Raw genomic sequence first — 26,311 nt, forward strand, 5'->3', positions numbered from 1 at the left:
AGAGGATAACCAAGATGATGTACTAGCTGAGTGGGCAGGAGAATTTCCCCCTGGCCATACAAGACTATGCCAGTCTTTTGATTGCAAGGGCAACAGGGGAGATTTCTGAAAATTCACATGAAGGCCAGCAGCCAGTCGATACAAAGAAAGGGCCTGCATAAGCATGGAGAGATCCCTTTCAGGGTTTCGTGGCACAAAAAAAGAATCATTTGCATAGGCATGAGCAACCATAGGTTGACTTCAAGGAATCTCCAATCCATAACCTATCAGTCGCCACAAATGGATCCATATATTGAATCATGGGATGAGTTGCTATGGCATATAAGATGGCACTAAGAGGACAACCCTGGGAGATTGAACAACAGAGTGTCCAAAATTCTGAGATATCTCCTGACAATATGCATGCAGCTTTACTGTCACTATAGAGCCAATAGATAACATGCCGCAACTTATGACCAAAACCCAAAGCTTGCATAATGAAATCCCATTGAATGGTGTCATCTGTAGCAAAGGAGACTTGAATAGATTCCAATATGCAAGGAAAAATTCAACAGTGAGACCATCCCAGCCAAGAGATTTTGATCTACCACATGATTTAACAGCATCACTTAATTCCATTTCAGTGAAAGGAGATTCCAATTCCAAAGCCTATGCTGGAGGGAGAAAATTAGTGACATGCTGTAATAATGTTGACTTGCTAAAATAACTTCCTGTGAGGGTGGATCTGCATCCCCAAATTGAGAAGAAACGTGATGGACACAAGCTGTAGCAAGCTGTGCTCGAGAAGAGGTCCAAACACCATAAGAGAGAAGAGCCCTACAAATACTTTCAGAGTGCCTCTTAACATCCTTTATCCAAGAAAGCCCTCTGTCGTGCCCGGGTCTCCTATTTAGAAAATTTTCTATTGTCATTACATTGCAGACAATATTAGCTTGGCATAAGTTCTGATTTTCTTCCATTGAAAGAGGCCTGAAATGACTGAATTCAGGCAAAGACTGATAATCAACTTTAGCCTGGGCCACCTTCTCCCTCAAGGTCTTCATATAACTTTTGCCATAATCCCGAATTATTGCTTGCATTCTGGCAACAAAAGCTTCCCAAGCATAGTTAATGTCAAAGTGCGACTGTTACAAAAGGTGCTGAAAAGCATCCTTAACCATGGCCTGATATTCATTAGGGGACATACACACACTTTTTTTTGGGTGGAATCTTTGAGTCATTATATTACAAAGAAGCTATCCCAGAAAGGGAGAGCTATAAAAAAAAGTGTGTGTGTGTGTATGAGGACACACACCCAAAAAAAAAAAAAAAAGGTGAAAACTTTGAATGCTTTATATTACAAGATAGCTATCCCAGAAAACTAGTAAGCTGAAAGATTACATCAAGAGAAAATCTCCATGTGGAACAAATATACATCGTGATCTATGGAGTGAGTTTGCAGACAATCGACGAGTGATTGCTGCAAAGAACGACGGAAGAAAACAAAAGTAGAAAAAATTGGATCACCAAAGACGCTGTGGTTTCTATCTTTCCAGAGAGTCCAGAGTGCCCAGTAGCGAACCTAGGTAAAGAACAACTTAAAATACGGCCGTCAAGGATAGATCCCAAACAGCCAGAAAAGCTTGCCAAAAGAAGCTTGAGGAAATCTCAGTCTCAAACTCTACTACCGAAGGATGCCCAAAGAGCTCCGTGTCTCGAGGCAGTGCCAAAAAATATGAGATACAGATTCCCTCGGAGCTAAACACCTACGACAAATAGCTGGAGCAATACATCTGCATGATAAAAGCTGTCCAAATAGAACAACCCCCAACAGAACACGCCATAGAAAGACCTGTTGTCGTAGAGGGACATTGGAGTGTTAAATCAGTTCTCCACCATTTAACCGGACGATGCAAACACGAAATCTGATTAGCCATGTCTGACGCCCAGGGTGGAGACCTTTATATAAAGATGAGAGTGTTATATGAGACAGCTTCAAAGGACGAATGGACGAGTGTACTGGAAGAAGAGTCCAATCTTGAAGCCTGTCTTGAAGTTCTAAAGGCGATACCGGCTGAAATGGTTGAAGCATCCGAGTAATGACCTGCCATACAAGACGATAGTGCATTTCCAGCAGCCAAAGGGAAGGATAAAAGAGTGCCATCATCATGAATGACATCTGCCACAGAGGAAATCCTTTTTGAATTAAGAAAATATGAGCATTTGGGCTTCTGTAAAGCTAATGGCTGAGAAAAAACCCGTGACTGGTGGATGCTCTCAGCTCTCAAAGAGTTACCCTGCAAGGAGTCCCGGCCATGCCAAGCGAGATGCGAGAGAATATGTTTTCAATCCAAAAACATTTGAGTAACAATAGGACAACCTTTGACCTTGCCTTCAATACTGCCCAACAGAAATTCCCACTGAGAGGTCATACAGTGAGAGAGCCTGCATAAGCGAAGAAAGGTCCCTTTCAGTATTCTGTGGCACAAAAAAGGAATCATCTGCATAGGCCTAAGCAACTAAAGGGCGACTTCCACGAATATGCAAGCCATGTAACATGTCAGTGGCCACCAAATGGTCAATATATTGAAGCATAGGATGCGTGACTATAGCTTATAGAATAACACTAAGAGGACAACCCTGACGAACTGCACAACGGAGTGTCCAAGCTTCAGAAGTATCCCCCGACAAGATGCATGCGGCTTTGCTGTCACGGTAGAGCCAAAAGATGATATGCTGCAATTTCCGACCAAAGCCCAAAGGTCACATGGTCTGAACTATAAAATCCCATTGGATGGTGTCAAAAGCCTTTGCAATATCTACTTGCAACAAAAGAACATCCTGTTCAGTATACTTGGCATACTCAATCCCAATATAGGCATTTGCAATATTGTCAGTTACGTGCCTATGAGGAATAAAACCATACTGCGCCGGATGAAGGCCCTCGTGCAAATATTATTTGATACAATCAACCACCATTTTGGTGATGATCTTATAAATAACAGGCATCAAAGTGATATGCCTCCAATTGGCCAAAGATTCACCCTGAGTTTTACAAGTCCTTTCTTCCAAGAATCTGGCATGTATTGATGTTGCCAAGCACGATTTATCATTTGCAGCAAAGGAGATTTGAAGAGATCCCAATATGCCAAGAAGAATTCAATTGTGAGACCATCTCAGCCGGGAGATTTCCATCTACCACATGATTTAACAGCATCACTTAACTCTCTTTCAGTGAAAGGAGCTTCCAAATCCAAGCCTATGTGGGTGAGACAATGGGAGTGACATGCTTTCAGTGAAAGGAGCTTCCAAATCCATGCCTATGTGGGTGAGACAATGGGAGTGACATGCTGTAATAATTGCTGCCTTGCTGAAATAACCTCCTATGAAGGAGGATCCGCTTTAGCAAAATGAGTAGCAAAAGGAGCTTCCAAATCCAAAGCCTATGTGGGTGAGACAATGGGAGTGACATGCTGTAATAATTGCTGCCTTGCTGAAATAACCTCCTGTGAAGGAGGATCTGCTTTACCAAAATGAGCAGCAAAATGATGAACACAAGCTGCGGCAAGCTGTGCTCAAGAAGAAGTCCAAACACCATCAGAGAGAAGAACCCTACAAATACTTTGAGAGTGTCTCTTATAGTGCAAGCCTTTAAAAAAGGCTTTGGATGAACTTTTTTAACCCAAAAAAGCCCTTTGCCGTGCCCGTGTCTCCCATTTACACACACACACACAATTTTCTTTTTTTGGGGGTGAAAACTTTGAAGACTTTATATTACAAGATAGCTATTCTAGAAAAAACTGGTAAGCCAAAAGTTTACATCAAGAGAAAATCTCCGTGTACGACAAATATGCATCATGATCTATGTAGTGAGTTTGCAGACAATCAAGCGATTGCTGCAAAGAACGACGGAAGAAAACAAATTTAGAAAGAACTGGATCACAAAAGACTCTGTGGTAAAGCTTTTGATGCGGAACTGGAAAATCTCAGAAGAACAGAACTGCTGCTGCTCCCCGCTCCTCCTGCTGCCCTCCCCTCGACTCCCCTCCTTGCTGCCTCCTCCCTCGACTCCCTTCCTTGCTGCTGCCCCTTCCCTTCCCCTCTCCTCCCCTCCCCTTGCCCCCCCCGCTGCTGCTGCGTTACCCCCACCCGCCGCTGCTGTGCTACGCCCCCCCCCGCGCTGCTGCCTACGCTGCTCCCCCCGCTGCTTCTCCCGCACCCCCCCCTGTGCTGCTGCTTGCACCTCCCCCTCCCCTTCCCTCTCCTCCTCCTCTCCCCCCCTCCTTCTCTCCTCCCCTCCCTCTCTCCTCTTCACTCCTCCCCCTCTCTTGCTGTCCCCTCCCTTGCTGCCCTCCCACTTCCCCCTTCCAGCTCCCCCCTTCTTCAACCTCCCTCCTCCTTCAACCTACCCCTTCTTCTTTGACTTGCTCTCTCTCCTCTCTCCCTCCTTCCTTCACCCTCTCCCTTCAGGTGTACAGCCGTTTTTCGGGGGTCTCCTGGGCATCAAGAAAGCGGACCGAGTTTTTTTATTGTGTTTGAGTCGGCCTTCCCCACCTCGATTGACGAATGGGCACCCATTGAGTCAATCCATTACCGCACACACCGGCCGCGAGAACCGTCACAGTTTCAAAAGACGAGCTGCAGCAGTTGCAAAAGGACTTGGAGCATGAGTGTTCCACGACTCTCTTCGCATGCATCTTTGGTTTACACCCCTCCAGATCACAGGCTAGAGATTGGATGCTTGTGGCGCTTCCCCAGGAGCTCGCCCCCCACCTTAAGGATGTTCGTTTGTTGGGACGAGGTTTCTTTCACGTGTGCCTAGATTCCCCGGACGTCACGAGAGACTTGCTACAAGCTGGGTTTCTATTTCTAGGCTATAGGAGGATTTTTTTGTTTCCCTTTCAACTGGGCTTTGACCCAGTTGAAGAGGACAAGCAGGGAGCTTCTCTTTTCATCAGGTTCCCTGGTCTCCCCTCAATTTATCATCGGCTTCTTTCAATTATTGGTGAGAGGTTTGGTGTGGTAGCAGAGATCCCCCCCTCTTCCTGGCGAGCCCTCTTCAGCTGCTGAGGCGGTCAGGATGGATGGGGTACCTAGGGTTAGGGTCATTGTCCAAGACTCTAATATTTCAGATGACCACATCATGCTACAGCGACTCGATGGGTCATTCTTCCAGCAGAGATTCAAGGTTGCAGGTCGGCAGGACTAGTGCAGGATTTGCAGATCCTCAGGACACTTCGCTAGAGATTGCCCAAAGAAGAAAAAGAGGCCTAGAAAGCAACCAGCTCGTACTAGCTTACGACAGAGAGCAAGAGCAGGACCTACCGCTCCACAGGCACTGCCTCAGACACGAGCTCCCCCTCCTCCCAGGGCTGCTCAAGTCCCTCCTACACCCTGCACCACCTCTGGCCCACGGTGGGTTAGGCCCTCTACTTCAGAGCATACTTCCACCGCTTCGGAGGCATCCCCCTTGGAGCCTCGGGAGGCTATCGCCTTGGAGCCTAGTGTCCAGGAGCCTTCTTCCACTCCACCCCAGGATCAGGCTGTACCTCCCTCAGCAGCCTCGGTTGTTGGTACTTCGTCCGCAGCACTTCTTCATCAGGACCCAGTACAGGTGCCTCCTTCCGTGGATAGAGGGAAGGGGGTCTTACATTCTCTATCTCTTTCGGTAGGAATCCTTCGGACCCCCTCCCCAGTTTCGGCTCAGTGGAACTCCTTTTCCGCTCTTGAGGACCTCTCTGACCTCCTAGATGATGATTTTGTACCTTCTACTTTCGGAGAGCCAGTTATCGGCATCCCTATCGAGAGATCTTTCTCTCTCACCTATGGACTTTCCTCCCCTTGGACCTCGTGTGTATGGCAGGTGATCAGCTCTGGTGGAGGGTTCTTTTTTCACCACCAGGTCGGGTAAGGTATTCCAACCCGCTTCCTCCTGCCGATGAGGATAGCCAATTGGAATATACAGGGGTTGGGCGGATCCCTTATCGCCGTCGCAAACAGCTGATCAGGAATCAGCTCCATCCAGGTGTGTCAGGTGGTTCCTTAGACATTCTTTTTCTTCAGGAACACAAACTGGATGCCAGAGATTGCCCCAAGTCAAGTAAGCTGCTTTCAGGCTGGACTTTTTGGCTTCCTGCCTTGGGAACCAGAGGAAGTACATGCATATCAGTTTCAGATTCTTTTCTCCCTCTGGTCATTGGACACGGTACCAGACACGGTACCATCACCCCCTCCAGGGCCCAGTGGGTTTTACTTTTGATTGACGGACGTAAGGTTGGTTTCCTCAACCTCTACGCTCCGAACAACAGAGGGGACCATGTTCTTTTTTGGAAAGAGTTGCTCTCGTGGACTGACATTGCTGATTCATGGATTATTGGAGGTGACTTCAACATGGTTGAGGCACCATCCGATAAGCAAGGGGGCAGAGAAGGTGGTATTTATTCCCTCGAGAGAGCAGCTTGGTATGCCTTCTTGTTCAAGTTCAGTGGCAGAGATGTTTGGTCAGATGGTGCTTTTCATATTCAGTCTCAGTCACTTTTGTTTTCGTGGTCGAACCGTAGGGTGCAGATGCCTGTCCATGCTTGGATTGACAGATTCTATGTGGATGACTAGGCTCTTGATAGAGGGGAGATAGTTTGCATTGCACCTGGTGTCTCCACCTCCAACCATTTTTTGATAGTTTTGTCTATCTCAGAGCCCCATCTAAGAGGACGGTCTCACAGTATCAGGATCCCCGATGCCTTATACACAAATGTGACTCTCACAGAGGCAGTCTTGGAGATTTGGGTTTCTCACTTGCAGGGGGGGTGGCAGGTCCCTCACATGTGGCCACAGCACTTGCCAGTATCTGCGACTTTTATCACTCTGTCGCTAGTGTTCGGCGAGGTGAGGTACTCAAGCGGGAGATTGGTATCCGCCGGCAATTGGCAGCCTTGCAGAGGGAGGAGCATAGACGACCATCAGATGCTTGGATACAGGAGCGCCTTGCTACAGCAAGGGCTCACTTGCAGACATTGCTTGATCAGAGAGCAGAGTATGCCTTTCATGCACGGGAGTCCTTTTGGATACAGATGGGAGGGAGAGTCAATAAACACTTTTTCTCTACACTTGAACCCAGACATAGTAGAGAGAGTGTCAGGCAGCTTATTGACTGTGACGGCGTTTTGCAGTCTCATCCGGATACCGTCATGCACTTAGCGACAGATTTTTATGCCTCCCTTCTTTCTGCAGATGTGGCTAGAGATGTAGTTTGGCAGAGTTTACCTGTGTTGGTCACACCAGAGATGATATGCTCACTTGATGCACAGTTCACCAACACAGAGTTCAGGACTGCTCTCTCCGCCCTTCATAAGGGCAAGTGCCCTGGTTCCGATGGTCTTACTCCATCCTTTTTTTTTAACAGCCTTTTGGGATATGATAGGTGATCATATTACTTCAGCCCTGCAAGGCATTTGGGACTCAGGTGAGATGTCTGACTCATTGACCGAGGGACTCATACACCTTATCCCAAAAGGTGGCAATAGGAATTTTGTATCCCATTGGAGACGCATCACTCTTTTGGGCACTCTATACAAAATCCTTGCCAAGGCGATCAGCATCCGATTGCAGCCCCTTCTTCCAGACCTCATCCATGATACTCAAACAGGCTTTGTGCATGGCAGGAGCATTTTTTATAATATCTTTTCCTTTTGGGAAGCCACAAAGTGGGCTATGTAGAGCAGGCAGAGAGAGCAGGCAGAGGCTGCTGGCAGTTCTTCTCTTGGACTTTGAGAAAGCCTATGACAAAGTAGATTGGGGTTTTCTTGAGGGCACTCTTCTACGATTTGGATTTACAGATGCATAGATTAGAGTGGTGGCCTCCCTTTACAGATCAGCCCACAGCCAGGTTTTGATCGGAGGAGTAAGGGGTGACAGATTTCAAATTTCGAGGTCAGTTCGTCAGGGGTGCCCTTTAGCCCCCTTCCTTTTCTTTTTGTGGCAGAAGCTATGACTATCTTCCTTAGATCTCAGGCTGATCTTTATGGGCTGAGATTGCCGTTGAGACAAAAGCAGGAGCTTCTTGACTATGAGTTGGCTAATGACACTGCTATTTTTATTGAGGCCTCTTCGCAGTCACTTGATTCTTTCCGGACAGCCTTGGATATCTTTTGCTCAGCTACAGGGACACACATTAACTGGCATAAATCCTTTGGCTTTTGGATCAGTGATGAGGACACTCCAGGCTGGGGAGTTGACATTTGCTTTTCTTGGATTCAGAGGGGTGTTCCTATCAGATATTTGGGATGCCAGGTAGGATTGGGCATCTCTCCAGCACAGCAGTTTGCCCCAGTACTGGAAAGTATAAGGAAAAAGGTCATTTTTTGGAGCTCAACCAAATTCGACCTTGCATCTAGAGTTATGGTAGTGAACCAGGGCATTTTCCATTACATGCAGTGGTCTAGATGGGAGAGAGGCCCCGCCTACACAGTAGGCACTTGGAAGGCATTTATCAGGCTACCTGAGGATTAGAGACTACAATCAGTGAGTCACCTCAGAGGAGTAGCACGCAGGGTTCAGCAGATAGGTGCAGCCATTCCGGTGGAATGGACAGTTGAGATGCCTATTACTTTCACCACTTGAATGGGAGCTTTTTCAAGGACAGCAGTTCCTTTACAGGTGATCGCTCTTCGAGGTCTCGAGGAAAATGCACTGGTCTTTGATGTTGGGGATGGAGGTATACTCTCTAGATCCACGGATGATATCCTTCTAGAGGTTGACTTTCAGCCTGTCAAGATTGCTGGTTTTGTGGACCATGGAGCGGGCTTGCAGTGGTACTTAGACCCTGACCCTCTGCTCTTGGCCCTGGGATCTTATATGGAGGTGCACCTATCAGGTGCTTGCAGTGGGACCCAGGAGAGTGGGAGTGGATAGATCATGGGCACCGAGAGAGGGGGATCCCTTCTTTCGTTTCACGGTTGGTAATGCCAGGAGATTTCAGCTGAACAGTAGGGGTTGGATTCCCTCTAGAGCCCCCCATTGGGACAGCTTCTTCATCACCGCAGATTTGCGTAGGAATTTCTAGAGGAGGCTCTGGAAATCCCTCAGAAATAGAAAGATCACTCTTTTCTTTTGGCTTTCTATTCATGGAGGGATTGCAGTGAACCAGTGGAGATCACGATTTGGGGCTGATCCCACTTGCCCTTGTTGTCATTCTGCAGAGGAGTCAGTGCGACATTGCCTTTGGGACTGCAGTCAGGCGAGGACTATTTGGAAAGGGGTTGCGCGGATACTCGGCATTTTTCATACTTCCCCTTTCTTCATGACTTGGGACTCGGTCGCATGGTTATCCCTTACTAGGCCCCAGGTGTTTTATAAGGGTGAGCCTTCTTCTTGGGCACTCTCAGTTTGCCGGCGGGTGATAGAGCCCTGCTCTCTTCAAGATGTACCACTTACTCCCTTCAGAGCTCCCCATGCTTCAGTGGACACCTCTTGGGAGATTTTGGCTAGCATTTTCTCTTGGCACATTTGGAGAGCCAGATGTACAGAGGCCTTGGATGGCAGAGACACCCATCACAAGTGTTCATGGGTATTTGGATTGACACGGTTCACACGTTGATAGCCATTTGGGCTAGCATGCAGGGCCCTTCACGGGCAGCCTCTTCTAGGAGGACTGTTTTTCTTCAAGTTTGGAGGGGTTCTTCCTTTTTCTTGGAGGTTACTACCGGATTGAGATGGCACTATCAGACACAATCCTTTCTTTTTGCATGGTGTATCCCGTATGGAGCTTGCTCTAACGGTTTTCTTTAATACTTAATAGAAGTCTCTTTTTGAAAAAAAAAAAAAAGGACTCTGTGGTTCTTGTACACACACACACACTTTTTTTGTGAAATCTCTTTGGCATTATATTACAAAGACACTATCCCAAAAAAAAGGAAAGTGCCTAAATACATCAAGAGAAGATCTCAATATACGACAAGTATACATCATAGTCTATATAGTGAGTTTGCAGACAATCATAAAAGGATTGCTGCAAAGAGGGCATGAAAAAGAAGAAAAGTGAAAAAGTTGGGTCACCAAAGATTCTGATTTTTGTCCTTCCATAGAGTCCAGAGAGCCCAATAGCGAACCCAACTGAAAAATAAATCAAACTCCCATCTAGATGGGTGAATCCCAAAAATCTAGAAAGATTTTCCAAAAGTAGCATTCGGAAATCTGGTTCTCAAATACTGCCCAAGGAAACCTAGAAAATCACGAGTGTGGGAGCAATGCCAAAGTAGGTGAGGCAAAACATCGTGACAAATAGCCGGAGCTATATGTCTACGTGCCAAAATTTGCCCAGAAGAAAGAATCCCTAGCAAGACTCTCCACAAGAAAACGTGTTGTCAAATGAATTTTTGAATGCTTAATCCCTCGTAGTCGTTTTTGCCACCACTTTACAGGACGATTCATTTGCCAAAGATTATTTGCCCTCTGTGAAACCCAAGGCAAGGGTAGAAGGACTTTATACAAGGAAGAGACAGTAATGTGGGACAGCCACAAAGGACGGCATGTCGATCTTGGCAAGTGAAGAGTCCAATCTTGAATCCGATCCTCAATCTCTAGTGGGGGTACTGGCTTAAAATGCTGAAGCATATGAGTAATAGTATGCCATATAGGACGATAGTGCATACCAAGGTTATATTTTGCAGCAGCCAAAGGGAAAGAAAGAAGGGTTCCATCATCATGTATGACATTTGCAATCGAGTGGATTCCTTTCAAAACTTAGAAAATATAAACGTCAAGGCTCTTGCAAAGCTAGCGGATGGGTAAATTCCCTTGACCAATGTATGCTCTCGGCTCGTAGAGAATTGCCCTACAATGAATCCCTACCATGCCATTCCAAGTGCGAGAGTATATGTTTCCAGACCATCAACATGCGGGATACTAGTGGACAGCCTTTGATCTTACCATCAATACAACCAAGAAGGAAATCCTAGTGAGTGGGCTGCCAGTGTCCAAAGGCAGGAGTTGTGAGACATGAAATTAAATGGCGCATCATGTCAGCCCAAGGCTGAGAAGCCTGCATAAATTGCAGCATCAATCTACCTTTATGAGCAAGAATATGCACGTGGATATATAGAATATTGAGACCCCCATGCATCTTTGGCGAACATAGATGTTGCACCGAAAGCAATTGCAAACTTTTCTTGCCATGTTTGGAGCACCAGAAGGTTTCCATAACCATAGACATGAAAGAAGTAATGTCTCCCTTGCTGAACATAATCAAAGGCAAATAAAACTGTATCTATGCCATTAAAATGGATTGAACAATCTGTAGCCTGACATGTAAAGGCCAAGTAGCTAATTTCCAGTATTCAAGTTTTTTCTTTAGCTTGGCAAGTACCGAGTTAGACTGTTGGCGACGAGTAATTGACCAACCTAAAGGGTAACCAAGGTGGCGAACCAACTGAGTAGGTTGGACAATTTTCCCCGGCCATAAGATGGAATGCCAGTCTTTGGAATGCAAGGGCAGTAACTTGGATTTCTGAAAATTTACATGAAGACCAGTAACAAGACCATATAATGATAATGCATGCATCAAGTGCATGATTAATTCTTTTTGGGAAAATCAGCATATGCCGCCTTCATGGGAAAAAGGGATTGTAAAACTTTTTCCCAATAAAAAAATTTGTGAATCCCTGGCTGATTGGAGGCCTATCACTCTCATGCCTGTCATTTACAAGATCATCACCAAAATGCTGGTTGATTGCATTAAAGGGTATCTACATGATGGCCTTCATCCTGAACAATATGGTTTTATTCCTCGACGGCATATCACAGATAACATTGCGAATGCTTATGTTGGAATAGAATATGCCAAATACACAGAGCAGGATGTTTTATTATTGCAGGTTGGCATTGCCAAGGCTTCTGACACGATCCAATGGGATTTTATTTCACAGACTATGCATGCATTGGGTTTTGGTCACAAATTGCAGCATGTTATTTTACTAGCTATACAGTGACAGTAAAGCTGCCTGCATAGTGTTTGGGGATATTTCTAAAGCTTGGACTCTTCGTTGTTCAATTCGTCAAGGTTGTCCACTTAATGCGCTTCTATATGCTATTGCCCCCCACCCATGCTTCAATACATGGATCATTTGGTGGCGAGTGACACATTGCATGTTTTAGGGATTCCTGGAAGCAGCACTATGATTGCTCGCATATGCTGATGATTCATTTTTTACTCCTCTGAATATTGAGCAGGAGGAGATCTGCAAGATGTTGTTCTCTGAGCTGCACGATGTATACAAAAGAATTGCCCAACGATGAGGTTCCAACAAGGCAAAGTCGACTTTAGGATATCCCAGTATGCAAGAAAAAACTCAACTGTGAGGCCATCCCATCCTGGAGATTTCCATTTGCCACAAGCTTTTATTGCATCAAATAATTATGTTTTAGTGAAAGGGCCTTCTAGCTGCAGATCCTATGTAGGAGTAACAATGGGAAAGACATATTGTAAGAGTTGGCTCCTTGCTACGAGAACTGGATGTGTAGGGGAATCTGCAAACCCAAATTGTCTAGACAAATGAGCAACACATGCTGCAGCAAGTTGTTCTCTAGAAGAAGTCCAAACCCCATGGCAACAGTTGGCTGAAGATCGGGCTTCACCAAGAAGACCACACCTGAAAAAGAATGTTGTCCAGCATAGAAAATGTCATAGCCATGAAAGTGACCATGTTGTCCCGCATACATATGCTGATTGTGCTCTTGTAGAGCCACTATATCAGGCTGCAAATTATTGAGATACACCCAAACTAACTTCCATTTCCTAGCATCACACAAACCCTGTACATTAAGTGTCAAACATTTGATTTGTGACAGCATATTTACAATATATATACAGCTGAAGCAAGATTGAGTCAAATCTGCATATCCACCTTAGGATCAGGGCCTCTATCCTGAGATAATAAAGACTTCTGTTGAGAGTACGACTGGGTGTGATAGCCGCCCAAGTAATGCCAACACTTGCATTTTCTTCAGGGGTATAACCATTAGAGGAAGTACCATTCCAGGGGAGGTAAAGGCCTTCTAACTATGACAGTTTTCCTCGGAGTCTGCCAAGCTTCCTGTAATTTTTCTCTTTTCCTTTTGATTGAGAAGAGGAGGGCAGCAAGACAGAAGCATTCCCATTACAAGCAGCCGGTGCTTTACCTTTGTCTTGTGCTGCATAAAGACCCACCAGTATCCTTATTTTGTATATGTGTAGGCATAGCTTCTTGTGGCATTTTTTGCACTCGCAAAGGACATTGTGAAGCCATATGCCCAATTTTTTTGCATTCAAAACAAGCTCCTGCAAATAAACCCCACTTGAGCTTGTAAAAGGCACTCCCCATATCAACATTGTTCACTGTGACAGAATAAGAATCAGGCGTGGGATTATCAATATCCCATAAGATGCAAAATCTATTTGAATTCCCATTTGGCCTTGGAGGGCAAACCACTTTGCCCAAAGAGGATGCAATTTAAGGCAACAGGGAAGCCAAACACTGTGGAAAATCCACCACCTCTACCCAAATCGGACAGTGATGTCTGATAAGGGCTTGATAATCCTTGGTCGGTGACCATGGAAGGACATGTACCATTTGCTTCCCAAAGAAAAGAGGAGAGTGCTCCAATAGCATTTGCTTATGCTTCTCATCTGTCTGGATGACCTCAAGGAAACCCCTGGCCGTAGAATGGACCTTGCGAACAAAAGAACCACCAAGTGTCTTGGTCAACCAATTTCCAACATCTGCAACAACATTCATACGACTTGGAAAGAAAATGATAACAACATGCTTTGCATAGTCTCGCACAGGATCAACTATGTCATCCACCTCGACCCTAAGGCCGACTGTAGGGACTTAATCTTTCCAAGCTTTGCGTGTGTCCTCAAAGCCTTCATGCATCACATCAGATACCAACCTAGCTTCAAATGAATCATGAACAGGGTCATCCTGACCCTCAACCTGCTTCTGCTTCTTGTATTGTCCCAATCTTTCTTTGTGAAACGTTTTGTCATATTCATAGGCAGCCATCTTGAGTATAGACAAACCTAGAAAGGGAAGAAGAGCAAGCAAGAAAGGCAAGGAAGGTTGAAGATCGTCGACAGCTACAACAGAATAGACGACCTGTGAAAGGAAGCAGACAAACTAAGAACGGATGAGCTGCAAAAGGTCAACCCGAGTACGGACAACAGTACGGACAACTTGTGTACGGATGCAGGAAAACAATGAAAGGATGCTTGTGTACGGATGCCTATGTATAGACGCGCATGTACAGACGACTGTGTACGGGATGAAACGCCAAAACAATTGTACGGCGAACAAAAAATAAGGACGACCTATGCACAGAACTTGGACGGGGATTGTACAAAGAGTACGGACGACAGAGCCAAAGAAACACGGAAAGTGGACATAAAGACGTGCGATGAAAGAAAAATGGGCCGTACAAGTCCGTACGAGAGGGCAGCAGGCTGTACGGGAAAGCACGGGGGGCTGGCCGAGGCTTGTACAAAGACCAAACGGGGCTTAGAAACTTTACACAAAGAGGCAAAACGGCAAAGGCGCCAAAGCTCAAAGCTCACACACACACACTTTTTTGTGAAACCAGTAACTATATTATTAACATGGAATCAATGTACATGACATTAGACTCCAAAAGAGAGCCTAATGGAAGAACTCAAAAACAATCAGAAAACACTTCAAGGCTAGTAGCATCCAAGTCCCTGGCAGCATAACTATCATATAAAGATTGCTTGAGGGACATTCTGAAGAAAGCATATGCCTGAGGAAACTGTTGTCCCATCCTAGAATGCAATCTTTGTGTCCAAATAGTCCATAGTACCCAAAAACGAGCCCAGTGAAAGAAAAGGAGGAATGGTGACATCTGAGATGAGAAGCATCCAAACACCCAGAAGAGTTTCCTGAATCTGATAGAGGGAAACCGAAGCCGCAGCAAATGAGAGACATGAGTGATCAATATCTGAGAGTGCGGGCAAGACCATAACAAATGGGGAACTGTCTCATGGTGATGAGAGCAACGGGGGCAAGAAGGGGAAGCAATGCGACGTGCTGCCAATTTCACCCCAATGGAAAAAGCTCCCACTATACATCTCCAAAAGAAAAGTCTCTGTTTCAATGGCAATTTAGCTTTCCAACTTTTCTTGAGTTGTGATTGCCACCAAGATAAAGGCCTATCCAAATTCCAAAGAGTGTTGGCATGCTTATCAATCCATGGCGGTGGAAGAAGAAATCTGTAGACCATCGAGGAGGCCAGATTATCCAATGAAAGTGAACAGATAGCGGGAGATAAGGAAGTCAGATTCCATTCCAGTAATTTGTCCTGTACAAACAGTGGAGGAACAGGAACAAATGGCTGCAACATAGTTGTAAGTATTCTCCAAATAGGCCTATGATGCAGGCCCAAGGGGAATGTCCTGCAAGCTTGTGGAAATGAAAGCACATATCCATGTTGATCCACAACATCTGTGACAAATCTTATGCCCAATTTCATAAGATTATATGCTTTAATAGGTGCCTGTATAGCAAGAGGCGATTCAAACACCTTGCTCCAATGGATGCTTTCCAAGCGAAGAGAATTACCATGATGGAAAGAAGCACCTGACCATTTAGCATAAGAGAGAATTCTCTTCCAATCATGAATAAAAGCAGTAGAAACAGGACAACCAGGAATTTTCCCCTGAAATATGGTCATGACTGCTTCCCAGTGATCTGTAATCCAATGGCCATATGCATGGGTCGTCATGTTTCCACACATAGCTGCTAGCATAATAGCCCATGGCTGTTTTTGCTGAAAAAAATCAGCAATCATAGTGCTCTTTCTTGCCAACATATGAAACTGAAGATTGAGAATATTCAGTCCCCCATGAGTCTTAGGAGAACAAACAGACTGCATGGGAAGTAGTCGCAAAGCCTTTTTGTGAGATTTGCTTTTCCAAAATATCTCCATAGCCTGGGACATATAGGAAGCCAAATGCTTAAAAGACCAGGGAAGAAGAGGAAGATAAAATTGCACATATGCCATAATGATAGACTGTACTATCCGAAGTCGAACATGTAGAGGCCAAGTGGACAAATGCCAGTATTCCAGCTTCTTGTTTATCTTTTGAAGCACCCATTTGAGCTGTTGTTGAGGGGTAATATTCCAGCCAATGGGATACCCTAAATGCCTCACAATAGTATGGGAAGAGATAATGTGGCCTGGCCAAAGAAGTGCATGCCAATCAGCTTCTTTCAATGCTAGAAGATTCGATTTCTGAAAGTTAATATGCAGTCCAGCAGCTATGCCAAAATCATTCAGAGTATGCATCAAATGAGAGAGATCATTTTGAGAATTCTTGGGCATGAAATATGAATCATCAGCATATGCCTGTGCAAGAAACGGCTGTGCCCCTGGAATTTGCAAGCCATGAAGCTGCCCTGTATCTGCAAGATGGTCCATATGCAATAATAACGGATGAGTAGCAATGGCATACAGTAGCGAACTAAGAGGGCAACCTTGTCTCACTGAGCGGGTCATAGTCCATGTTCTTGACAACCCACCACCAAGTAAACACTGCGCAGTGGCATGAGAATAGAACCAGTAAATAATATGGACCAGCCGAGGACCAAATCCCAATTTATACATAGTCTGAGAAATAAAATCCCAATGGACAGTATCAAATGCTTTCGCAATGTCCACTTGCAGAATGAGAACATCTTGTTTAGAATATTTGGCATACTCAATTGCAAGCAAAGCATTGGAGATATTGTCAGTAATCTGTCTTCTAGGAACAAACCCATACTGCCTGGGATGAAGTCTTGCTTGCAAGATAAATCGAACCCTGAGGACAATCATTTTGGCAATGAGTTTGTAAATGACTGGCATAAGAGATATGGGCCGCCAATCAGCCATTGTCTCACACAACCTTTTTTTGGGGATCAATTTGACAAGGCCATGTTTCCAAGAGGGAGGAAGAGATTGTGCTGCCCAAGCATGATTGATCATAAGAAGCAGAGTGTTCTTGAGATCACCCCAAAATGCACGGAAAAATTCAACAGTCAATCCATCCCAACCAGGAGAGCTGCCTTTACGTAAATGACTCAAAGCATCATCCAGTTCATTAAGCATAAAGGGCTGCTCCAATGCATGAGCCTGTTCCGGAGACAATATAGGCTGAACATGCATAAGAAATTGAGACCTAGCTGCATTCACTTGCATTGAATGATCAGGCTGAGGAGAAAAGAGATGCTGAAAATGACTAGAGCATTGCGATTCCAATTCTGATTTGGAGGTGGTCCAGGTGCCATCATCTTGCCTGATCCTGCAAATATCCTCCTTTCGTCTATCCGCATGCAGGCTTTTAAAGAAGGCTTTAGAGGAGCAGCCCTTATCCAAAAGGGGTTTCGTGCGAGCTCGGATTTGCCACTTCTTTAATTTGCGAAGATCATTTTGATGGATGATATGAACCGCATAAGCACAAGAATCCTGTTCAGAGGAGGTGAGCTGCCTATGAGAGCTGATTACATCCATTTGTTGCTTGTGAGATTGAGCCCATTTCAGCATAAGCCTGAGGTTTCCCATGTAACTCCGTCCATAATCTTGAATAACAGCCTGCAAACGATGGGCAAGACTGATCCAAGCAAAATCCATGTCCTCCTGAGCATGTAAGAGGAGGGTGCGGACAGCCACTCTCACCATGTTCTGAAATTGTTGATGAAGCAAATAAGCACTATTAACATGGAGTAGGCGACGACCAAAAAAAGGCATATCATCTGTCAAACGTGCTATAGATAATGTCAAGCATACTGGAAAGTGATCAGATAGCAAGAGGGAATGATCAACCCATAGTGCACATGTGAAACTAGCATACTGCTGAGCATGCAACAAATACCATCTGTCAAGTCGAGCCCAGTAATGAGTAAAGGCATTGTGACGGTATGTATAACCCATATCGCTGTCCCTTGTTGAGAGCCATAAATCTTCTGCATGCAAGAAAGAAAGCATATCCTCCCAATGTCGAAGCTCAGTGGGGATCATGTGAGAACGATGAGTGGTGTTGTCTTGGATGGCAGGCGAGTTATTAAAGTCTCCACACAAAAAGGCATTAGACAGCCATGGATATTGTTTGAGGGAGGCCCACATTCGAGCTCTTGTCGCAGAAGTTTGAGAGGCATAGACAGATGCTATTTCATAAAGATCAGCATGATAGATGCATCTGATCACCATCCAGCGACCCTGGGGGTCATTGTAAGCAACCGTGGGCTGCATATCATGTTTCACCAGCATGCATACCCCCGAAAAGTGCATTGTACCAGCATAAAAGATGTCATGACCAGCAAAGTGGCCTTGCTGGCCAGCCAAGAAGTGTTGGTTGTGTTCCTGTAAAGAAATTACATCGGGGTGCATTCTATGTACATAGTGCCAAAAAAGTCTCCACTTACTGACATTGCAAAGACCTTGAACATTGTATGTAATACAAGTGATTGAAGTAGACATAGAAGATATGTACAGCCGAACCAAAAGGCATAGTAAAGGTATAAGTTGTCAGGCCTCAGCCATGACATCAACGTCCACCTGGCCTCCTGGATCATTAGCTCTATAATCTTCATCATTGTCACATACAGGGCTGCCCCTCTTGAGCACATCAACCCACAGTTGAGAAGTGAGGCTATCAGCAGGGGTAGAGGTCTGACCAAGGGTGGAAGTAGAGGCATCCCAATGGCGAGATTGTAACGGTCGTGGCTTGAGCGCAAATACCTTTTTGGGTTGCTGCCAGGCACCCTGGGGAGAGGCATGAGATTCTGAAATTTTGCCCTTTCCCTTATCCTTTTGCTTGGCTGAAACCTGAACCACATTTTCTTTGGGAGGGACAGATTTAGATGCCACATCACCCAACTTGCTAGGCATAGCCTTAGGCCCCGGACCATAAGTTGAAGGGGAAGTATTTTCTGGAGCAATAGCTGTAGGTGGGAGCTGATGCAGGACTGCAGGACACTGTGAGGCTAGGTGGCCAAACTTATGACATGTGAAGCAAGCACCTGCAAATACTCCCCATTTCAAATCAAAATATTTTTCACCCAAGGGAACATCCTCCACCTCTACCGCAATGGAAGGAGGGGTTGGGTGATCTGTATCCCAAAGAACACAAAACCGATTTCGATTACCCGAAGGACGGGGTGGGCATACAACTTGCCCCAAAGTAGCTGCCAGACTTGGTAACTCAGCCCTCATATAATCCGGAAAATCCACTACCTCAACCCATACAGGGCAGTGATGTCGAATGAGACCGTGATAATCCTTATTTGGCGACCATGGCATGACATGCACCATTTGTCTGCCATAGAATAGAGGGGACATCTCCAATATCTGCTGACGATATGAGGCATCCAAAAAGTGCACTTCATAAAAACCTTGAGAAGCAAAGTATACTCCTTCAACAAAGCAACCTCCCAACAAAGCCTGAACCCACTGAGCTACATCATTTGCTGAAGGTAGCTTCCCTGGGAAGAAAATGATAACTGCTTGCTGAGAAAACTTTCGGAGAGGAGCGACCAATGAGGGCAGCTTCAGCTTATACTTAAGGGCCGGGGGAGGTTTGGCCCACTCCTTCCGGCTATGATGAAATTCATCCTTGAGCATGTCGAAAACATAGTGAGCATCTACAGAGGCTGAGGTAGAGAAGTCGACTTGCTGTCTTTTGGAGTCCTGGGACAAGTCCTTCCGGGAATAACTTTTAAGATGGTCCTCCATGGAGGTAAGCAGGGCAGAATTGATGAAATGGCAGAAAAAACCAGAACTGTACGGCAGGGTTTGTACAGGGCAAACAGCGCGGGAAAAGTATAGGGCAAACAGTACGGATAGGACGGGACTGTACGGACTGTACGGATATACAGGACTGTATGGCCTGTACGGGATGCTGACAGGGCACGCAGAGACTGTACGGAGGAAGAAAAACTGAACGGAAATTCTGACGGAGCACGGGGGGACTAAATTGTACGGAAAAGGGCAGGGGTGTACGGATGTACGGAAGAAGCTTCAGAAAGGGAACAGCGATAACGAGGCAAACAAGAGCGGGATTGCTCAGGGCTGCACAGGGATGAGGCGGGCCTGTTCGTACGGCCGTACGGTAAGCTTACGGCGGCCATACAGATGTAGATCCCTTTTTGGAAATATATGCTAGATCTTCCAATTATTTTGACTAATAGTGACATATTTTTCTTCTTGCATACAAGTAGATGAATTCTAGAGAATACGAGGGATTTCTAATTTGCAAAAGGAAAAAATAATCAAAGAGCTAAGTCATCATCAGTGTCACGAGGATACTATAGGATATGTTCCAAATCTCAAATAGCCGTAGGATACCATAGGGTAATATAACTTGAGTGTTGTGTATCCTTTAAATTTCTAATCCAAACAGTATTTCTTAAACTTAGCCCTGGGGCTTCCACCTAGGCTAATAGCGTCATCCTCTAGCGTCTCCCCTAGCCCTTAGGCTACCTACTGGCAATGTTGGTTAGCCAATGATGTAACATACTTCCCCCCTTCAGGTATTTAAATGGAGTAGGAAAAAGCGCTCTTTTGAATTGGCCATTCTTTCTACATATCGATCTTCCTAACAGATATTCCAGAACATGCATTCCAAAGTCTTGATACTTTTAGAAGTTGATTTGGTAGTTTATAAAAACCTCCTAACCAATTTGTATGGCGTCCCATACTATTGTAAGTCAACTCTAAGAGGGTGCTTGAGTTAGATTGAGTCATTAATGGTTTTAGTTCAACTTAGGCCTCTAGTTGATCAAAACACTCTATGTAATGCCACCTTAACTCCTAGATTCCTTGTTGGAAATATATGCTCGATCTCCAATTATTTTCCCAAATACCAATGTATTTCTTCTTCTTGCATACAAGTAGATGAATTGTTAAAAAAGAAGGGAGAATTTTAAAAAGTAATCAAAAATTTATCAAAGAGCGAAGTCATCAATAGGGATGCAATAGGATACTTCTCAAATTTCAAATTAGTTTATGGGCATCTATAGACACACACCCTTATATCCCCATTGTTGAAGACCCATCTAAAGATGTCACTATCATATTTCACCATGCTTGTTGTGGTTGCAAGGTCCTCTATAATTTAGTCTTCAACAATCAATAATAGGCACTAGGCTCCAAGAGGCATTAAAAAACTAATATAATAAAAACACAATGCTGAAGCATCACTTTCTCCCCCATTGATGGATTTTGCCGTGTTTGTCAGCTTTCTAGAAACTTCAAGGCTCTCATGGCTTTGGTTCTTCCCTGTAGTGTCATCTCTAATGTCTATTAGTTTTCTCTCTTCTCATGCAATAGATCTCTCTTATGAGATAGACTAACATAAAACAATTTTTTTTAATTACCACTAACAAGTCAGAAAAGCAAAGCTTTCCTTTTTCTTTCAAAGCACAAAGAGTGATCTTCAATAACGAAGAAAGGTGCAACTACCCACAACCAAAAGGATCCATTCATTCCAACTCTGATTCTCTCGGCAAAGACCTGCTCTGATACTACTCAGATTGCTGTTTTCATGAGTTAGTTACCATGTTTACCTTTATCAAACCAGAGACTAGGAATTGAAACACCATCTGGGACTCACCACCCAACCACAGAGCACTTCACCTCAATCCCGAGCACATAGAGGTCTCGAATAAGGTCTAGGGCTTGACCATAGTGACATTCGTGTGACATACCACAGACATCCCCAATGCCTATGGCCAAGATCCACAATGTAGGTACTGATCCATGAATGGCCATGGCCCAAGCCCTCATGCCAATATATGGCCTAGGCCATGGCTAAATATATCCCGAGTGCTTTTTATCCCTTAGATTCTAATCCAAACGTATTTTTTAAACTTAGCCATGGGCTTCCACCCTAGGCTTCCTCTATCGTCTCCCCTAGCCCTTGGGATAGCTACTGGCAACGCTGATTAGCCAAGGACGTAACGTACTTCCCCATGAAGTATTTACGTCCGTGTACATGGAGTAGGGAAAACCACTCTCTTTGAATTGGCAATTCTCTCTACATCCAATCTTCCTCACATATATTCCACACATAATGAATCTTGACCATGGCGTCCTATACTATTGTATGCCAACTCTAAGTGGATGCTTAGGTTAGATTGAGTCATTAACAGTTCTAGTTCAACTTAGGCCCAGTTGATCAAAACGCTCTATGTAATGCCACCTCAACTCATAGATTCCTTTTGGGAAATATATGCTAGATCTTCCAATTATTGTGACAAATACCATCATATTTCGTCTTCTTGTGTACAATTAGATGAATATATGCTAGATCTTTCAATTATTGACATATTTCTTGTTTTTTCATACAAGTAGATAATTCTAAAGATTAAGAGAGAATTCTAATTTGTAAGCAAAAATTAATTAAAGAGCAAAGTCATAGTCAATGTTGCGATCGCGAGGATTCCATAGGATGCTTTCCAAATTCCAAATTAGTCATGGACATCTACACACATACACCCCCCCCCCCTTACATCCCAATTCTTGAAGACCCATTCAAAGATGTCACTATCAGATTTCACCATGCTCGCCATGGTTGCAAAGTCGCGGCACCAAGTTCTCTAGAATTTAGTCTTCAATAGTTAGCAATAGGCACTAGGTTCTAAGAGTTGTGAAGAGGCTAATAGAGTAAAAACACAGTGCTTCAGCACCATCTTCTCCCCCTTAATCTTTAGTAGTTTTCTCGCTTCGCATGCGCTAGATCTCTCTCATGAGATAGACTAACATAAAATAAACTTTTCCAGTTACCATTAACAAGTAGGAAAAGCAAAGCGTTCTTTTTTCTTTCAAAGCACAAAGATTCAAGAAAGACACAACTACTCACAACCAAAAGATCTATTCATTCCACTGTGATTCTCTTGGCAAGTCTTGCTCTGATACCACTGAGACAGATCCTTTCATGAGTCAGCTATCACGTTTATCTTTACTGCATCTCTATGCATTATGCAGAAGTTACGAGTACGATCCGCTGCAGTTCATTGCCAGGGGCATGTAATGACAACCAGATGTGCAGCCTGCGATATATGGAAAGCTACATTTATCCTTGTGAATGTTATCTGGTTCCAAGAGGAAAATTTTAGTCTGTAAGCTTGGAAGCCTTTTGTGTTAGTGTGACCCATTTTGCTTTCTTCTTATCTTATACTGATGTGAGTAGGCTTTAGGATGTTGCCACATTGGCAGCCTTCAGTGAACGAGGTTTTCCTTGACTTAATGTGCTTTATGTGGGAGTTTTTTGAAATTCGTTGCTGTATTTGTAATATTATTTTGCTTTGTGGACATGGCTTTGGAAAACTAGCTAAAAATGGAAAATCTAAGGTTCTCTGAAGTGAGCTATAAAAAATTATCTTAAACTGCAGCAATGTCAAGCTTATAATTCAAGCTCTTGTATTTGTGTGTCGTCTTATGTTCTTTAGGACTTGAATATTGGAACAGCCCTATGGCTGGCAGCCCGTGGTGATGGGTGGGTAAGGGATGGATCTATACGCAAGAAATATAAATCAGAGGCCAGAGTCGTTCTAGTCGGTACAGGAGCAGATGAACAATGTGCTGGTTATGGAAGGCATCGCACTAAATTTAGAGGAGGAGGGTATGCTAATTCTTCTCTTCCTGTCGGTATTATAAATTATTGTAAAAGTAAATCAGTAAATTTGTTTGTAATTGACTCGTTTAAGTCTCTTTCAATGTCTTGATAAATGTATGTGCATCTTGTTTTGGTTCATAGTCATATGGGAACATGTCCTTATGCCTAGGGAGTGACATCGTCATACAAGAAATGGGTCATGTTAGCTGAAGTCAACCTCTTCCTCATGCTGTGAACACGAAAATGCACACAAGCAAGCAAGCACAAGGAGTTGAATAGATGGAGAGCAGGATGACAAGCATTCAGTTCCTATCACTATCCAATAAAGTAGTGTCTTTATCTCTCCCTCACCACCTTCAAGTGTAAATGAGACTCACCTTCTATCTATCTAGAGACGTGGAATTACTGGCCTGACCTAAAAGATCTAGAACACTATCTTAAGTCATGAATCCTGCCTGAGATTGCTATGAGGAGAATCACCTTCTAATTGTAATCAAAACCTTCAAATGTAAATGAGAATCGCCTTCTATATATTGAAAGACACGGATTTACTGTCCTGACCCAAAAGATCTAGAGCAATATTTTAAGTCATGAATCCTGCCCAAGATCTCTACGAGGAGACGTACTTTGATGATGAATCCCGCAAAGACATCTAGGATATCTCTGATGGTGGGCTTGATTGTTTTCCACTATGGTGTATGCTGAATTCCTTTCTCAAGGCATTGAGCGTCATTACAACCCCTGCCCTTTCCCTCAATGTCATGGGCATCCTCAGCCCATGGCATGCTGGCTACAGTGCAAGGAACCTTAGACACATGGCAGCCAACCCATGGGGTTGCCTCAGGTCTCCATCTACTCCGACAGGTTCACATGGCAGACATGGGCAGTACAGCAGGAAAGGAAAGTCCACGGAGCAGCCATGCAGGCACATCATCCCGTGATCTTGCAGCAGGTCTACAGCAAAAGCCAGAGGGAGATCTGGGTACTTATAGTCCAGACCAGGTTAGTTGCAGCCACAGATCTGGTCGGGTCTGTACAGGACTGCCAGGCAGTCAGTGTGGGTGCTACCACGTGGCAGCACAGTAGCTTTCAGAGCCCCCACAGCAGTTGGCAATCCACAGACTGAGTCGAGTCTGTGAATCAGTGGCAGGTCGGCAAGTTACCAGAGTTCCCAGATCTCATTGGCTACTACCCAGGCTCTTTCAGCCTATAAAAAAAGCTCAATCTCATTTTTCCAGCATCAGCCAGCCTCAACAAATAGCCACAGTTGAGCCCCTACAGCAGAACTTCAAGCCTCCACAGTTCCGTGAGGATATTCAGCTAGAGTGCCTCTCTATTTCCTAGCTGTAAAGGAGGAAGGGAAGGTAATTTGCCTCTCCTCACTTCTCCCCTTCGGAAGCCTCCCAGCCTTGACCAACAGTTGTAACCTCTTTTTATATTAGTAGAACAAATATGCTATGGCACCGGGCAGTTGCATGTAGGTTCTTTGCACAATCATCACTCAGATGCATGTTACATGTGGTTGAGTTCCAGTTGCTTCCGCCTAGAGTGATGCCTATGGGGTAGTGAGAGAGTAGTTTGCCTCATGTTCCTGTACCCATTACACGAGTTACAGGTTAGGGAGGGTCATCCATTGGATGGCCATAACACACCAGCAAATCGACAATGAGCAATGAGCCAAGATGATGAGGTGGTGTCCATGCTAAGTGGCCCCCTCCTAAAGCTCCCATGACCATTTGCCATGATAGTGAGACCCTAAACCCTATCACCGGGAGGATGAATGATAATGACGGGGGACCTGTTGACTGAATTCCTATCGATGATCAAATTTGGTCCATACTAATGCTTGGATATTGTGTGGTCCAGCGTAGTTCCAGTCCCAGGAGCTTGGTGACAGACCTTGGTGAAGCCAAACACAGGAGCAACGCAGAACTTGAAGAAGTGAGAAACAGGTGGTCTCTAGTTTCACCATGATGATAGAGCCCACAAAGGAGGTACTGGGTTTAAATTTATTGCTGTGGAAGAGGACTTTATTGCTATGGAAGAGGACTATGAGCAAGGTACCTGGTTTTCCTACATATGGGTATCATCATCCACATGGAGGAATTATGACATCGTGAGGAGAGTCGGTGTAGAAACCAGACCTAAAGATGGTGAAGGTTCCTAGTGCAACGGGAGAAAGAAAGAAAGAAAGAAAGTTTATTAGAGTCTTCGAAAGACCGGTGGGTCTATGACACTGTGAGAAACCAGATACAAACAAGCTGAAAGGGTGGAGCTACTAAACGAGCATCAACACCCATGCTACATGCTACATAGTCAACATGATGTCCATATCAGTATGGCCCTCCTTATCACCACTATCATCATATGTCATCAGAGTACAAAGCAGAATCCAACGCAATATCATGAAGGACCCAGCACCCTCAGAGACAGAGTGGTGTCGACTATCCTTGGGCGCTACCCGGCATGGTCTTCTGGCAGAAGCTTTGTGTCAGACCAGGGCATCCACTGTCTTTTTTAGGAAATTTGAGTCGAGTATGATGTCATATCAATCTTTGTGGCTCCATCTTTAAATTAGCCTTTGAATTGTACAGGATGATAAATAAATGACTTGCATCTGAGCACATGCTATGTCGTCTCCTTTTTGACATACTAGGTAAAGAGTGTTGGCTGTTGATAATTCTGTTTCTACTG

At 44.6% G+C, this 26,311-nt stretch overlaps 1 protein-coding gene across 1 annotated transcript in view; it reads left to right on the forward strand.

Moving 5' to 3' along the window:
- LOC147897409 (Asparagine synthase family protein) overlaps nt 1–26,311 on the forward strand; it is a 105,375-nt gene that overhangs the window by 77,300 nt on the left and 1,764 nt on the right. Inside the window, exon 8 of the mRNA XM_087380420.1 lies at nt 23,451–23,623. Coding sequence (XP_087236546.1) covers nt 23,451–23,623 — 173 coding nt within the window. The remainder of the gene's footprint in view (nt 1–23,450; nt 23,624–26,311) is intronic.

This window comes from Dipteris shenzhenensis, chromosome 10, assembly GCF_047967505.1.
Source record: "Dipteris shenzhenensis isolate YYH24624 ecotype China chromosome 10, Dip_SZ_1.0, whole genome shotgun sequence".
Lineage (NCBI taxonomy): Eukaryota > Viridiplantae > Streptophyta > Polypodiopsida > Gleicheniales > Dipteridaceae > Dipteris > Dipteris shenzhenensis.